Source organism: Dendropsophus ebraccatus, chromosome 15 (genome assembly GCF_027789765.1).
Source record: "Dendropsophus ebraccatus isolate aDenEbr1 chromosome 15, aDenEbr1.pat, whole genome shotgun sequence".
Taxonomy (NCBI): domain Eukaryota; kingdom Metazoa; phylum Chordata; class Amphibia; order Anura; family Hylidae; genus Dendropsophus; species Dendropsophus ebraccatus.
Window position 1 is genome coordinate 14,754,970 of NC_091468.1, and position 17,092 is coordinate 14,772,061.

The following is a 17,092-nucleotide window of genomic DNA, read 5'->3' on the forward strand; positions in this document are numbered from 1 at the left end:
GGAAGAAAGCGGCCATGTTTTTCTAAGCCTGGATAATCCCTTTAAGGCTACAGCAGTTTATACACAACTATGCTCAATGACCTCTAGTCATGACACTATTGGTTCTAGCCGTCTAATTAGACATGGGCAAATAATAAATAACTTCGGAATTGTCCGATCCCAAATTCTCTGAATTTGATTACCGGTGGTTGAAGAACTTGGATGCAGCCCTAGGGTGTCCTGGAAAACATGGATACAAGCTTAGGCCAGGGATAGGGAACCTAGGCTCTCAGGCTGTTGCAAAACTACAACTCCCATCATGCCTGGACAGCCAAAGCTAAAGCTTTGGCTGTCCAGGCATGATGGGAGTTGTAGTTTTGCTACAGCCTGAGAGCCAAGGTTCCCTACCTCTGCCTTAGGCTATCAGGGCATGATGGGAGTTGTAGTTTTGCATCAGATAAGCGGCCAGGTTGGGGAACACTGACCTATATCATGTATGGTATACTTGCACTATGTCAGGGCTACAACACCTACACGATATACCGAACCTTCTAAACCTCGTCCATAACTGTAATTATGTATCAATCTATACAGACTGCTCGTTGTTGTCATTCAAATAAAAGAAAAAAGAGAACAGAAGACATTGAAGAGGCCAGTAATATTATTCACAGGATACCAATAGTAAATGAATTCTGTACAATGTAGACCATTATGGTGGTGTGTTTAGTCCGCTTTTGCTGGGTGGGGGGATTGTTAGCTATTTTCCCCAGTGACAAACAGGTGCACACTCTTCTTAGACTGCAGCATCTGAGCCGTCCTCTCGGCGCCCACCACCGCGGCCAGCCTCTGGGCATCATACTTGGAGTACAGCACCGTGCAGGTCCACGTAGCCTCCTCCCCCTTGTTCCACGCCTTCATCATGTTACACACCTCGCTGTAGAAATGCGGATACGTGGGGAGCTCGTAGAAGATGAGGTTCCTTATACCCTTCAGCGTGTACCTGAGAACATAAGAACGAGGATATCCAGTGAGCGGCCGTTCAGCCACTTTAACAGCTCATCTTGACAATCGTCATCTAGATTTACTTCATCCCCTTCCGAAAGCCAAAACTTTTTTTAAATTTTCCATCCAAACATGAATACTTGTTTTTGCAGGACAAACTGGATATATTAATGGCACCATGAAATAAACCGATCAATGTATTATATGATTTCAATTCTCGTATGTAGTGCAGGAAGAGAAGAGCTTAGCCAAAAGCTTCTCCTAGCTCGTTCAAGCCATTAGTGGGGGTCTCAGCACCCGCACAAATCAAAACTTTTGACTATGACTTTGACTATGACTTTTCATTATGTCAGTGACGGTCTGCTGTTGGTAAGTGTCCATTTACACAGAAAGATTATCTGACAGATTATCTACCAAATATTTGAAGCCAAAGCCAGGAATGGATTTGAAGAGAGGAGAAATCTCAGGCTTTCCTTTAAAACCTGTTCTTTGTTTATAGTCTGTTTCTGGGTTCAAACTTTGGCAGAAAATCTTTCAGATAATATGAGTAAATGGACACTTACTCTGTGTAATAAAAGTGGTGGCAGCAGATCGCCGCTGACTATAATGGGCAGCCCAGGCGATCCAATTGTTGCCCGCCACCACCCACAAGATCGCTGCTGCCTACCTGCCCGCAACAGAACCAGGAGCAGAAGCCGGGCACTGAGCAGCCTCCCAGGGCAGGAGAGACCCAGAGTACGATTACTGGAGAGTGGGTGAGGACCCCGCCCCTCCCTCACCATGCCTACCAGTAGCCTACTACTACTACCTCCATTCCTGATACTACTACTCCCAATGCTCTCACTCTGATACTACTACTACTCCCACTACTAATACTCCTGATACTAGTACTCCCACTACTATTGCTATTACTCCTCCTACTACTACACCCCTCATCTTCTATACCTCTACTATTACTACATCCCTCATCCACTAAGCCTCTACTGCTACACCCTTTAAAAAAAAATAAAAAAAAAAATAAATAAAAAAAGTGATTTTATTTTTTGCCCATATCACCCAGGACCTAGGACCTTGGAAAAATGGCATGGTGGACCCAAATAATGTGACAGTACCAAAGTATTACTGGCATGTCTAGAGGGAGTTTCTGGGAAGGTGCATTAATGATGTCCGATAACACATCTTTGTATCAGACCCATGGTCTGCAGCAATGCGAGATCCCCTGCCAGACATCAGACTTTATAAGCGAGGTCCAACATCCTCACCTCTTGTAGAAGTGAAACCTCTCTGTGACCAGGAGGAATTGCCTCTCTCCTTTCAGGAAGAACTGGCGGGCTCTGGAGACCCCCGCTTTGTCGGTGTATTCACAGATGTGGGTGAAGTTCAGCTCCTCCTTAGTGAAGTAATTTCGTAGCCGCACATAATCGAAGTAGGAAGGGATGAAGATCAGGGTGTGCGACATGATGGCGTCTCGATACTGAGGCAGGATCTTGTCCGTGAAAAAATTAAAACTGAGGAAGCAAGATTGCATTATTATTATTATTATTATTATTTCTACTATTATATTAACCGTTTAAGGACAAAGGGGGTACATTTACGCCTCTTTTCTGTTAAAAAGGTATAGAGAGGGCTCACGATGTGATCCCTCTGTATACCAGGCAGCCCCTGTCTGCTATTGGTGGCTGGGGGCTGTCACTTATAGCCGAACAGAGCGATCAGCTTGGCCCGATGCAAACAAGAGAAAACACGAAAGTGCAAAATTGCTGGTTTTAGTCAAATCAAATATGGAAAAACTGGAATAAAAAGTAATCAAGAAATTGCATATATGCTTTACAAAAAAAATTATATATATACACACACACACACACACACACACACTGTATATATATATGGTAAAGTCATCACAAAGTAAAATTAGTGTTGCTAAGAATAAGGGCTCCTGTAGGTGACAAAATAAAGTGCTATGGCCTTTTAAACACAAGGAGCAAAAACCAAAAGTGAAAATCTGTCCAGTATATAAGACACAAGTTATCGCTTTTATGTAGAATATTTATCTTACCGAGCATCAAATACAGAGAGGGCGCTGTCTGCCTCCAGACGCTGAAAGACGTGAGGAAGCTGCACCAGGACCTGACATATGGAGCCTGTTATCGGAATGTTTTTTACAGCCACCTGGATAGGAACAAATACAATGCGAATGGTCAAAGTGAGAGAACAGTGCAGCCATGTAAAGGATCAGAAATGTTGAATCCCAATGCATGATTCCTCCTCTCCCCAACATCTGCATCTAGTGGACTGTCAGGTTATTTCTTTAACACTTAAAGGAGTATTCCAATCTCAGTTTGGTACCCCTATTCATAGACTGAGGGATAACAAACTGATCGCTGGGGTTCAACTGCTGAATGGCGACACAACAGTCCCTGCAATGGATGAAGCGATCCTGTGGCCTGCGCTCTATTCATGCTCTTTGGGGTGATGAACATTTCTGAGCTCTGAACTCGGCAGCTTCATGGAGGGGGTGCAGAAACCAGCAACTTATTTTAAAATTCACAATGACAATGTTAGGTATACTAGGTACATGCATGTGTATTGCACTTACCTGTCCGCTGTAATTAAAGCAATGCTTGTTAAATATGGAATTAATATGGGGATCCTGCAAGGCACTAAACAACAGGGTCTGACGATAGTATTTGGCCCAGTTACTGAGGTTCCACATGCGAACTCGGGAGAAGTCCACGCCATGAGAGTCTGTCGGCTGCAGATTGAGATGAGACATCAGGAGCTAAAATACAAGTGGAACAAGTCAGCGGGGGAAGGATGTAAGTGTTAGACATCACATCTGGTCTTCAGAAGACCCAGATCACTGGACTAAACAATGAAGAGAAGTGAAAAACACAACCAAGATACACAGACATAACCGCAGAAACCCTCAGCCTCAATAGAGGGGGCTAGAAAAGCCCAAGGCTGTCAATGCATGATGGGAATTGTAGTGTTATAACAGTAGGTAGCTATAGGGTAGGGAACACTGCTATAATGGGTATTTAAAGTGAATGTACCATCACAGGTACCGAATTTTTTTTTTTTTTTTTGCAGTACCTGCTCAGTGCCAGGATCTAAGTGGCACAGTCCTTTTCTTTAAACCAGCCTGGTGCAGTTTTCTACTTGCGCACTGGCACGGAGCAATGGGGGCAGGCCCTGCACCCCCCGGTGTTACCATAACCCCTCCCCTCTGTGATACGTCCCTGTTTCATTCTAAGGGAGACGCGTCACTGAGGGGTTATAGTCACACTGAGGGGCGCTGGCACTGCACCCAGTGCTCTGAGCCGGTGCTCAAGTAGAAAATGGTACAGAGCGTGGAAACCCGGAGACGTTTTCAAAAAAATGGACTGCCCCTACCAGGATCCCTGTGAGGGTACATGTCGCTTTAAGAACCCAAACCCAAGGCAATAGTAACAGTCTATTCTACAGACCATCAGGAAATCTCTACAGACAATATAATGCCGGCACTTACCAGCACATGCTCCCAGTTCTGCATCAGGTAGATATCCGCCTGATCGATGATGAGGACCTCTATAGAAGACAGAAAATCAAAGTCCCTCTTCTTCTCTCCTTCACTGCCGATGATGGTCCGCAGACCGAGAGGGGAAGCGATGATAATGTCAGAAGAGTAGAAAGGAGAGTACAGTCTCATGCTCTTCTGCAGAATGGATACTCCTGGTGAAGCAAAGAGATGACATTTACTTATTTGCTGCTATATTGACAGAAAAAAAAAACTCATAGAAAATGTAGTTGCTGAGAATAGTCCATATCCACAACAGCACTCAGACTTTACCCCTCCCAGGTCAGGTACAGGTTATTCTGTAGAGTGTAAAGGCTATGGGCCCCTAAGCACTCAGTTTTATATAGCTCAGTTGTTTCCTACATGCTAAATTAGGCAACTTTGTGGTGTTTTTGTGTGTCTGTATGTTCAGCCATAGCAAAGCACCCCAGTCAAGTGTGAATGGTGTTGTAAGAGCCGACCGTGTTCCAGATGGGAGAGTGGCTGCCTCTACTTAGTCTCCTCCAATCCCACCCAGGGGGTAATTTTGCCAGTATTAGGGTGGGTTCACACTACAGAATCCGCGCAGATAAGTTCTGGCAGATTCCAACGCTCATACCCACTCGCAACAGTGGCGGCTCGCTTCTCCGCCCGTGCCATAGACACCATGTTATGGTCGGGCCAATTCCTCCGTCCACCGAAAGAATTGATATGCTGTTGCATCTCTTTTGTGTTTTTAAGTGTCTGAATTTTCAACCATAGCAACATGCCCCTTCCCAGTGTGAATGATGTTGTAGGAGAGATGACCAAAGTTGTTGTTTTTTTCTCTTTTAACTATGAAGACAGTCTTTATAAAAAATGTCCTAACATTTTGCTGCTGAAGGGACTACACCCCTCAGTATCTGTCAGCACAGGGTAGAATAGACCCCTCATTGGCTGTGGAAGAGAAAAGGCCAATACATGGGAGTTAGTGAAGGTAGCAGCTTTCTAAACACACAGACCTCACACCCAGCATGTATTATTAGAAGACATGGTCTGGAACTGGGAACAGAGTGCAAACTGCATATCAGGATGTCTCAATGAATAAAAGGGTGAAGATTGCAGACTGAAATCTAGTGCAAAACTAACTAGTTTTCCATGTCTAAGACGTCCATAGCTTTGAAGGATCAAGCACAAGTGAATGTACTCTGCACCTCTGTACCTCCATGACACATTATATTCTCGAAGAATTGAAGCAAAACGCCAAGAGGAGGATACCTGCATAAAGCGGCATGTCATGGGGCATGCTCATGTCTTTGATGGAGGAGATGCAGAGGTACAGTATGGGGCCACATGCACTTACCCAGCGGTCATCGTTCAAGCTCACCTATCCTAAAATGATCATCTATGTTCCCAGCGAATATCGCTTCATAATCCTCGGGCCTTTTCAGGTTGGGAGGTTTCTCTTCCGGGTCAGAGCCAAATTCATTCCGGAATCTCTTCTTGTTGCTCACATCCACTTTTCTGCCTGGGACCTCCATGAGACTGATCAAAAGCTGCACCACTCGTAGGGCGGATTCACGGAACGGGACAACTATGAGGACCTAAGGGGACTGAGGATGTTTAGTCAAACAATACAAGACGCCGCACCACTTTATGATATAAACCTTACTTGTACTGTACATCACGTCCCAGTTCTCTGAATAGCGGCAGCAAAGTATACAATGGAAGTGTATGGGTCCCAATGTAACATCTGTACCAAGGGCTTCACCTACCACGTACGATTTATAATTCTGGTGTCTTCCTAAGTGGCAGAGGCAAAGCCTCCATAGTAGCTCACAATATGAATAGCATACCTTGGGCCTGGTAAGACCCTGGTCTCGGAGATCCTCATCATCCAGTCCCGTCTTCCGATTCTTCTTTATAGAGTTGTTGTGGAGCACCTGTGAGTTGGCTTTCAGCACATGATTGAGAGTATGAAGACAATAGACGCGTCTGATCTCTTCCCCCTGACCAGTCGCCATTCTGGATGGATAATACAAGTCCTTGTAAGAGTTCATTACGGTGAAAAGTTCTCTCTGTAGTAGGGTGAAGTTCTGGTCACTCTTGCCAGCGAGATGAGAGCTGTTTGCTCTGGGCCACGTGGAATCCAGTGGTTTGCGGAGATAAAACCTTGACAGGTCAGTGTCTTTCTCCAGCTTTAATGGATCGACCTTTTTGAAGGACGAGGAAAACACCAGCTGACCCAGTGCTGGCCACTGAAGGGGGAAAACATAAAAAAAAACAAAAAAAAAAACTTGATTAAAGCGAAAGTGACAAATACAGATTAGAATGGTACTTCATGAGATTCAACGTGATGAGATTCTTGTGATCTCTGGAACATTAATAGCCTGGCCAGGACTTGCAGGAAAGAGCATACAAGGGGCTGTGACTATGAACTCCGACATCTTGAGACTGCATCTGTGTACGGGTATTGCTGCAGTAACCTATTATGCAGTTAAACAGGATGATATCAATGCAATATCTTCTATTACCTCTACAATAAGTATAGGAAACATTCTACAACCAGGGCGATAACTAAAGGGGCTACAGCACTAGATACTGGATACCATGGCCCCACTGACATATCACTTAGGGCCCCATGCTCATTAGATTGAAAGAAACCTGCTGATATCAATAAAATTTATGATTCACTTTATACCAACAAGACCCTGTAAGGTCAGCTTAGGGTTGTGCATTAGGACAACAACAACAACTATTGAATCTGGGGGGGGGGGGGGGGGGGGGGGGGGGACTATCAGCAGGTTAGATGAATCTATGATATGTATCTGATCTTCCCATTCCCATGCAGTTTTAAAGGAGAGTCACTGACTGGCTGAGCAAGACAACTGTCAGCCGCTTCATGACGTAGCTGCAGGGGGGGTAGGAAGACTGCTGGCTGGGGTCCAGGAGTGTGACATGGTGTTGTGCAGGCACCAGGTCAGGTAAATATACCTTCTTTATTATGTTCCCCCAGCCCAAAATAATACCCCCTCCCACCCCCCAAACTTCTCTTTTAATGTAATCCTGTGTCACATAAGGCCGTTTGTCGCACTGCCTCCCTCGGCCATCCAGACTGGGGCAGATTGGCGCTCTAGGGGCAGGGAAGTGCTCCAAACTGCCTTACCTGGCATGGGATAACATTAAAAAGGACTCCATCCGGTGTATGGCATAGTGTATTATTTATATGGACGAAGTTCTGCATGGTGCCATACTATGTCTGTACAGAGGAAGGAGCCCCCCAAGCAGATGTGAGCCTAGGGAGCAGATGGGGAGTATACATGTGACACTAGTAAGGGCTGTCCTTTACCTTAAAAGAGGACGTTGTTTTAGGGTTACTTGTCATTTGGCTAACGTCATCTTCTTCTAGTTCTCTGTCAATATGCCTTTTAAACGGATCTAAAGAAAGAAGAATGAACATAACAAATACCATTTACTCATTCTTTACATATACAACAACAATATTCTCACTTAAAAAGGGGCATTAACCCTAAAGGCTACCTAATCTGGGGGGGGGGGGGGTATTCTTCTTGTCTGTCAGTCTTATGCTACAGCCTAGAAAATGCAATCAATATGTGATCAATGGGGTCGCAAGGGAGGTGCTGCCACTGTGTTCTAAATAGTACAGAACACCATGTACGACTCTTACATCACAGAAAGAGCCCATCTAGCAAGCCTGGAGACTGAGAACAGCGTCACCCTCCTCCTGGGTTGCATTTCATTTAGAAGCTTGGCCTTTCAAGTATTTAAGTTGATCTGCAATACAAGGCACAGCCCATGGATGAGTAGTGCTGTTTTTTTTTTGTTTTTTTGGGGGGGGGGTGGAAGCAAATCCTTACTTCTACAGAAATGTTAAAGTCCTAGACCAGAAGATGACAGGGATAATAATCAGTTACCTTCAGAAGCTATAAGGGGGGGCTCTGCGGACTCATTCTTGTGGTCTTCCGCATAATCTTCCAAGAAATTTGTTTCTAAACTAAACTTAGATTCGTGTTTATTGTCTGTGAATTCCTCTCCGACGTCCTGAGATGGATCTTCAGGTACCTTTGGCTCAGCTTCATCATCACCTTCCTCATCGCCATGCTCTGAAACATATAGCGTTAGCCGTAAACTACACACAGTGTCAATCAAACCCTTGCTGCTGCTGGGGTTTGGGGTAGTTTTAAAAACTTATCACATTCTCAAACCCTGAATTATAGAACAATAAAAATACATAAGCCACGCTACCAGTGAATCCGACCGGTGTATAATAACTGTATCACATATACCCATAATTAAAAAAAAAAAAAAAAAAAGCTTTGGACATGTCAAATGTTTTGATGGGTGAAGGGGGGGGGTCTCACCAATGAGGTGAATGAACAGGAAGACGCATGTGGCAGAGCAGTGCACTTCCCATCGTCAATCATCGCCTCCAGGCAGCCCCATACTGAAGCTTCCTGGGCAGAGATCGCTGAGAGAGGAGACATGAAATGTGCTTCTCCCTGTGGCTCTGCAGCTGATGTAGAATTACAACTCCAAGCATTAGGCAAGTTACTACCTTCCTGGGCTTCATCATCCTCTTCTGCCTCTTGCTCTTCTTCACTTTCCTCATCTTCTGCATTAGAGGCCAACTGTTCATCCTCCTCCATCTCTGCTCCATCTTCATCATCATCATCATCTTCATCCTCCTCCTCTGCCCCATCTTCATCCTCATCATCATCCTCCTCATCAGAGACATGCTTTAATGTTGCCAGCAGCTGCTGATACATGTTGGTATTCTCCCCTTCACTCTCAGCCTCGCTCTCTGAATGTGATTCATTCTCAGAACTATCAGGCTGAAAAAGAAAAATTATCGATCAATCGATTTCATGTCTGGAGGATTAAACATTGTCCGGTTGTCCGGTTGGATCTGTGGTGTGGACTGTAAAATCACCATTACGCTGCCCTGTCTGAACAGGGGATGTGTGGCTGCTACTAATAAATTAAAATGGCTATTAATCATATGAGTGAGCTTTATAAAGTCTCATTATGGAGCCGTCTATAAGGGCCCTAAGGCCAAGTTCACACTGGCCTGATTCAGATGCATTTTATGCCAGTTAGTCTAAAAGGTGCCTGTATGTCTTCAATAGTTTATCTCTTCCGTCCTCCCCATACACATTAACATTCAGCAAAACTCAGGAATCAGAGCTAGCCAACACCTGCCAAGTCTACTCTGCACCATTCAATTTCATTGCTTTGTGTTATGAGGTAAATGTACAGCGCAAAGTAGGAAGGTGTTAAGAGGGTTAACCAGGTATATAAAAATCACAGCTACTCTCTTGCAAAAACAGCGCCACTCCTGTTCTCTAGTTGTGTGAGGTATTACAATTCATCTCCATGGAAGTGAGTTGCAAAACCCCCACACCCAAACTGAGGACAGGAGTGGTGCTGTTTCTGGAAGAATGCGGCCATGTTTTTCTAAGCCTAGATAACCCCTTTTAAAAGGTATGTTGTTATTTTTATGGCCTTAAAGGGAACCTGTCAGCTGTAATTCACATTTCAAACTGCTGACAATGTTAGTAAGTCGTTAGGTCAGGGAGAAACCTGGTACTTATTTATACATCTCTCTGTGCTTCCAGGATGTAAAAAAAAAAAAATGCATTTATTTACTGGTATAAAGAGTGAAAGGGGTGTTTCTAAGATCCTGATCTGCTGCAAGCTAGAAGACCTCCTCTCTCCCCTCCCTGCTTGATTGACACCTGGAGTCTCAAGCAGGGTCAGGTATCGGAGGGGGGAGAGAGGAAGTATTATAGCTTGCTGCACTTTAGGAGCTTGGGAACGCCTCTTTGACATTTTGTACCAGAGAATAAAAGCTTTTTTTACATTCTGGAAGCACAGACAGATATATGAACGGTACCGTGTGTCTTCTTGATCGCACAGTGTCAGCAGTTTGGAATGTGAATTGCAGCTGACAGATTCCCTTTAACGCTGGTTACAGGCCCCAAGCTCTGCGTAGCCTGATCCCGCAGTCATACAAGCTCACATGGGCTCCGTATCGGCACAACTAACATGTGACACATCTCATCTACTCACCAGCTCAACCAGCTGCGTTCCCTCCTGTATATTAGAGACTCTGCAATAAAGAAAAACATTTTACGGAGATTCAAATGTTAGAAATTTCCAGATCATTTAGCATTTTTATAATCTCCCAAAGGCTCTGTCACTTGTATTCCTTATGAAATCCCAATTCTGCAACGAGCGTTCAGGAACTCCCTGATCCTGTGAAGAGATATGCTCCAAGAAAAGTCCCCATAATTAAAAACAATTCTAATTTAGAGACGATCTGCTCCTCTCTACTTAGGGTCCATTTACACAGAAAGATTATGTGACAGATTATCTGCCAAAGATTTGAAGTTAAAGCCAGAAACAGTATAAACAAACAGAGATCAGGTCATAAAGGAAAGTCGGAGATTTCTCCTCTTTTCAAACCCATTCTGGGCTTTGGCTTCAAATTTTTGGCAGATAATCTTTCTGTGTAAATGGACCCTAATGTCCTGACACCTTCCTAATCACACTGATACATCAGACTCCATACAGAAACACCCTACTGACAATGGTAACACCCAGGGAAATACAATTTAGGAAATACTAACAATTTAGACAATCGTCAATTTGTTCAAACATTTCCAGGAGTAATAACAGAGGTACAACTGAGCCAGGATTGTTATTTCACATGCAAGTACTTACTGAGGCTGGGGTTACAGTGATTTTGGCCACGACAGGAGTCAAGAGAACAAAGCATGTCACACTTAAAGTGACTGTACCACCAGGCCCAGGCTGAAGCACTGGAGGCGGCCGACCCACCCTTAGTGGGAGGAAACCCCCGCCCCTCCATGATAGGGTTCCATTGATTCTAATGGAGTCACGTCATGGAGGGGCTGGGGGTTTCTTCCCACTAAGGGTGGGTCGGCCGCCTCCAGTGCTTCTGCCTGGGCCTGGTGGTACAGTCACTTTAAAGGGATTATTCAGCGCTACAAAAACATGGCCACTTTCTACCAGACAAGCACCACTCTTGTCTCCAGTTTGGATGCAGGTTTTGTAACTCAGTTCCATTGAAGTGAATAGAGATTAGCTGCAAACTGCACCTGAAATGGAGACAAGAGCGGTGCTGTCTCTTGGAGAAAGTGGCCATGTTTTTGTAGCACTGGATAATCCCTTTAAGGTAAGTAAAAGGGTATCCACATCCTGAGTACGGTCCCACATACATACATGCATACATACATACATACATAGGCGTGTCATGACTATAATAGAGGTATCATATAACCAGAACCATCATCATTCAGGTCTCCAGCCATGCTGGGGGCACTCTGACAGACATACCTCCAGTTTCCTGAATGCTAAAACCTGAGTTTCCACTTACTGGTCATAAAAAGGATGCTGCTCCCCAAACTCCTTGAGATGCTTCTTCTGCTTCTTGGTCAGGGAGCTGACACTCTCCTCTCTGGGCTGCTTCCTCCTCTTCCCCATGTTGTGCCCTAGTCGTACACGTGGGTTAACACGCATGCGCAGTAGGAAAGCGTCGCGATGACGTCACTGCACTGATCATAGAGTAGCTGGAGGATAGAGCCGTACGCACATACGCTCGCTGAAGGGAGTGTGGCCATGTGACCGGCGTCTGACGTCATCGAGCCGCGCCTTGTCTCGTCTTCCTCGCGCTGTCACTATGGAGACGGAAGGTTCTGTGGAGAAGTGCCGCTTACCGGAGAGGCTGCAGCGGAGGGAGGAGGAGAGACAGCGGGAAGCGGAGAAGAAGCGGCAGGCGAAGGATGGCCAGGCCGTGCAGGAGGAGAAGAGCGGATACTTTAGCTGCAGCTTTGGCCTGGAGAGAGCGGCCATTGAGGAGTTGCTGGGCGGGGAGGAGTCCGGGCCGGGCGGGGAGCTCCTGGATGAGGTGTCCGGGCGGCTGCAGCGGCTACAGAAGCTTCTGAATGACAGTATGATGTTCCTGCCGTCCTATGACATCCGCCAGGCCCAGGAGCACATCACCCGCTTACAGGTCACCCTGGACGCCCGCCGCCAGCAGCTTCAGCCCAAGAAGAAGTTCGCCTTTAAGTCGCGGAAGAAGGAGGGAACGACTACGACTACGCAGCCTCCTGCACCCATGGTGACCCGGACCAAGGAGACCCCGGCCCAGCCCGCCGCCCAGTGCGGCCTCCAGGGCCTCAGCGGACAGCTGCTGTTCATGGATCCCGAGCAGATCCGACAGAACGATGTCCAGCTGAGCCAGCTCCGCGACTGCACCGTCACCCTGCCCGGCAGCCCCGCCACCCTGCACATCAGGGACCTGAGCGGCTGCAAGGTGTTATGTGGCCCCGTGGCCTCCTCAGTATTCGTGGATAACTGCACCGACTGCCTCTTCACCTTCCCCTGCCAGCAGCTCCGCACCCACAGCACCAAGGACAGCCGCTTCTACCTGCACGTCACCAGCCGCGCCATCATAGAGGACTGCAGCCGCCTCCACTTCGCCCCATTCACCTGGAGCTACCCCAACATCCAACAAGACTATGAGCTGGCCGGCCTGGATCAAAGCCGCAACAACTGGGATCAGGTAGATGACTTCAACTGGCTGGCCATGGGCGCCAAGTCTCCGAACTGGAATATCATCCCTGAGGAGGACAGGATCACCCACTGGAACTGAGACTCTGTCTATATGGAGACCCTCCGTATATAACGCCTGTATCTGTATGCCGTATACTGCATCTTCAGTATATATGCCTATTACCGCTTTACTTGCAGCGGATATTTATAATCAGATGTAATTTTACCTGTAGGCTCCTATTTAGAGTAATATATAAAAGGGAGACCTGGTGCTGTGCCTATACCAATGACTGAATATCCCCTACCCAAACTCAGATATAATACCAGAAGATATTGCTGCAGTCAAGTATACCGTGTCTCCAAATATGGAGGATAAAATAAAAGATCTGCTTTGGAAAAACAACATAAATTCACACTGAGCGATTGTATGTCTCTTGTAGTCATGTCAATTTACATCATGTGGAAAAGTGTTTGCAGATTTACATTTGTTCACACTCTGTAAGACAACGGCCTTTGCTTAATGAAAAAATACAGTGTGAACATGGCCTCGCTGCATTCACTCGTCTCGTTAAAAGAGAAGTCCAGTGAAAATTTTTATCAAAGTATTATATTGCCCCCCCCCAAATTTATACAAATCCTCAATATACAGTTATTACAGGAGATGCTTATAAAGTGCTTTTTTCCCTGCACTTACTACTGCATCAAGGCTTCACTTCCTGGTAACATGGTGATGTCACTTGCTGGATAACATGGTGATGTCACGACCCGACTCCCAGAGCTGTGCGGGCTGTGGCTGCTGGAGAGGATGATGGCAGGGGGACACTGAGGGACACAGGGCACTGGAGGGACACTGAGCATCCCCCTGCCATCATCCTCTCCAGCAGCCACAGCCCGCACAGCTCTGGGAGTCGGGTCGTGACATCACCATGTTATCCAGGAAGTGACATCACCATGTTATCCAGCAAGTGACATCACCATGTTATCCAGGAAGTGACATCACCATGTTATCCAGGAAGTGACATCACCATGTTATCCAGCAAGTGACATCACCATGTTATCCAGCAAGTGACATCACCATGTTATCCAGCAAGTGACATCACCATGTTATCCAGGAAGTGAAGCCTTGATGCAGTAGTAAGTGCTGGGAAAAAAAGCAACTTATAAGCATTTCCCGTAATAAGTGCATATTGGGGATTTGTACAACTTTTGGGGGGGCAATACAATACTTAAATAAAAAATTTCGCCAGACCTCTCCTTTTACTTCTGTTCTCAGGATCACTGGGCAAAAAGGCTGCAGATTTTTCAAGAATTTGTAAACTGGAAGTTTAATGGTCTGGAGAAACAGCCACTCTTGTGCCTATAGGAAAGTGGTACGAATATTGTTGGATCTCAGGTGTTTAGATTTGTTTTTATAAAACATTATTTTCAAAACAAGTTTTCACAAATAGTAAAAAAAAAAAAAAAGCTGCATTATGCTATAAACAGCTAGCTGACCTCTTGTGTTTAACAACTTTTAGAGCTTTTTATTTATACAATAGTTAAAGGACAACTCCAGCCAAAAGTATTGTTTAATGTGTTATTACTTATGGAAAGTTAGACAAGTTTTCTAATGTACATTAATTATGGGAAATGCACATATAGGGCTATTTCCCTTAATTTAATAGATCATTGAATCTTCAAATTCACGAACCAGGGTGTAATTCCTATGGAGTGACCAGCAGGGGGTGCACTGTGTATAGAAGTCAATGAGCACCATTGACTTCTATATATAGTGCGCCCCCTGCTGGACACTCTATTGATTCAATGGATGTGTATGTAAAATGTTATGTACAGTGCTTATTTAATTGAATACATATATGGAATACTTTGGGAAGCAAGTGTCCTTGCTCCCCAAAGTATTCCATAAATGTATACAATCAGTACATTTGGAGGGCACCGAGCAGGGAGGGAGAGAGGTGGTGCCTGTGCATCTACCTCCCCCCCTCCCTCCCTGCTCGGTGCTGGACATAGTATGAGCAGATGATGTAGTACATGTGCTATCTCCATCACCAGCACCCCCTGCCGCGCCTTACACAAGGGCTTCAGAATGCCCCCTCCGCCTCCCCCCCCCCTCTTCCTACTCCTCAAACATCAAACTATCCCGCCGCCGACTCGCACCCAGCCGCACTGACCAACTCGCTGCCCGGCCGCCGCTCTCTGCTTACATGCCGGCCGGGGAAACCGGGAAGCATTGGAAGCACCGTGCTTCCTGCGGGGTGGGGGAGGGCTGAAGCTCCCGATGCTTCCCGGTGTCCCCGGCCGGCACGCATATAAGCAGAGAGCGGCGGCCGGGCGTTGAGTGGGTCAGTGAGTCGGCGGCGAGAAAGTTTGAGGAAGAGGCGGAGGGGAGTGGTGCGGCCGGGGGTGCTGGTTATGGGCATATCACATGTACTACTCCCCTATCATCTGCTCATACTATGAGCAGATGCTGGGAGGAGTAGTACAGTGTGTATATGTGTCCAGCACCAAGCAGGGAGGGAGGGGGGAGGTAGATGCACAGGCACCACCTCTCTCCCTTGCTGCTCGGTGCCCTCGAAATGTACTGATTGAATACATTTATGGATTACTTTGGGGAGCAAGGACACTTGCTCCCCAAAGTATTCCATATATGTATTCAATCAAAAACGCACTGTACATAACATTTTTACATACACATCCATTGAATCAATAGAGTGTCCAGTAGGGGGCGCACTATATATAGAAGTCAATGGTGCTCATTGACTTCTATATACAGTGCGCCCCCTGCTGGACACTCCATAGGAATTACACCCTGGCTCGTGACGTCACGGTATTTCTGAGAAATTGAAGTCTATCTGATCTAGTAAATTAAGGGAAATAGCCCTATATGTGCATTTCCCATAATTAATGTACATTAGAAAATTAATCTAACTTTCCATAACTAATAACATATTAAAAAATACTTTTGGCCGGACTTCTCCTTTAAAGGGATAGTTCACCTACGAAAAAATTCTTTAAAAGCAACTGGTGGTAGGAAGTGGGATGGATTTGTAATTTACTTCTATAAAAAAAATTCCAGTAGTCTTCCAGTACTTATCAGCTGCTGGATGTCCTGCAGGAAGTGGTGTATTCTTTCCAGTCTGACACTTTTTGCTGCCATCTCTGTCCATGTCAGGAACTGTCCAGAGCAGTAGAAAATTTCCATAGAAAACCTCTCCTGCTCTTCAGACTGGAAAGAATACACCACTTCCTGCAGGACATAGAGCAGCTGATAAGTACTGGATGACCTGAGATTTTTTTTAATCAAAGTAAAATTCAAATCTTTGGCACCAGTTGATTTGAAAGAATTTTCTTGTGCGAATTACACCTTTATCTATTGTTGTTACTTATACCATTGTAAAGTTTAATACTAAACCAGGGTTTTCCAGCAGATGGCGCTATTCTGATGTTACAGAACGGTATGCAGAGACTTCGATTATATCACAAGTAGATGTATAAAAAAAAAATAAGAAAATCTACTAATACAATAAAACTAACGGAAAATCATGCAAAGCTGTGGACAAATGATGGAGAAGCACGAGTATATATATATTTTTTTTTTCACTGTTCTCCCTGAGTTCAGTGATTGTTGTGTTTTGTTGGTCTATTTGTCATTGCCCCAGTAGCCAGAATCCTGCTCCACACTGACGAGGGGCAAATACCCCGAAACTGCAGTCTGTGGATGGATGCCTAGCCTTGGTAACCCATGTCTTATGTCGTTATACTCGCCACAGAGTTAGACTTTGACTCACAGGGGCCACCCTGGTGTTTCCCTATTTAGGTCCCAAAGCTCGCAACAGAGTGAGGACCTGAGGGACTACATATCAGGGTGTTTTGGTGCTCTCCCCACTAGGAGGCACCCCTTGGCAATGGGCTTCCTTCTCTGGAGAGAGGGATATATGGCTATTCCCGTGTTTTGAGACTCGTAACTGAGGCTCCATGGACCCCTTTTTTGCATATTCA

The 17,092-nt window shown here is 45.6% G+C and overlaps 2 protein-coding genes across 3 annotated transcripts; one reads left to right on the top strand and one right to left on the bottom strand.

Moving 5' to 3' along the window:
• Positions 1 to 439: 439 nt before the first annotated feature.
• Positions 440 to 12,077, bottom strand: UTP25 (UTP25 small subunit processome component). Of its 2 annotated transcripts, none has more exons than XM_069954933.1 (12): positions 11,916 to 12,077; positions 10,586 to 10,625; positions 9,072 to 9,348; positions 8,431 to 8,619; positions 7,845 to 7,933; positions 6,352 to 6,753; positions 5,883 to 6,099; positions 4,490 to 4,692; positions 3,578 to 3,760; positions 3,038 to 3,150; positions 2,244 to 2,489; positions 440 to 979 (listed from the first exon to the last, which is right to left on the bottom strand). In XM_069954933.1, the coding sequence occupies exons 1-12, from the start codon at positions 12,056 to 12,058 to the stop codon at positions 733 to 735; spliced, it is 2,349 nt and encodes a 782-aa protein (XP_069811034.1). In that variant the 5' UTR covers positions 12,059 to 12,077; the 3' UTR covers positions 440 to 732. The 2 variants fall into 2 exon arrangements, with proteins under 2 accessions (XP_069811034.1, XP_069811035.1); XM_069954934.1 differs by lacking the exon at positions 11,916 to 12,077 and adding an exon at positions 11,876 to 11,896.
• Positions 12,078 to 12,149: 72 nt separating this feature from the next.
• TBCC (tubulin folding cofactor C) lies at positions 12,150 to 13,676 on the top strand. Its single transcript, XM_069954936.1, has one exon. The coding sequence runs from the start codon at positions 12,219 to 12,221 to the stop codon at positions 13,191 to 13,193; it is 975 nt and encodes a 324-aa protein (XP_069811037.1). The 5' UTR covers positions 12,150 to 12,218; the 3' UTR covers positions 13,194 to 13,676.
• Positions 13,677 to 17,092: the final 3,416 nt, after the last annotated feature.

Excerpts from the sequence above, each read along its gene's own strand:
- UTP25 (XM_069954933.1), bottom strand. The coding sequence starts at position 12,058 with ATGCGTGTTAACCCACGTGTACGACTAGGGCACAACATGGGGAAGAGG. Across the intron at positions 10,626-11,915 it reads CAGCATCCTTTTTATGACCA|AGTCTCTAATATACAGGAGG; the intron begins GTAAGTGGAAAC and ends TCTTTATTGCAG. Across the intron at positions 9,349-10,585 it reads GAACGCAGCTGGTTGAGCTG|CCTGATAGTTCTGAGAATGA; the intron begins GTGAGTAGATGA and ends TTTCTTTTTCAG.
- TBCC (XM_069954936.1), top strand. The coding sequence starts at position 12,219 with ATGGAGACGGAAGGTTCTGTGGAGAAGTGCCGCTTACCGGAGAGGCTG.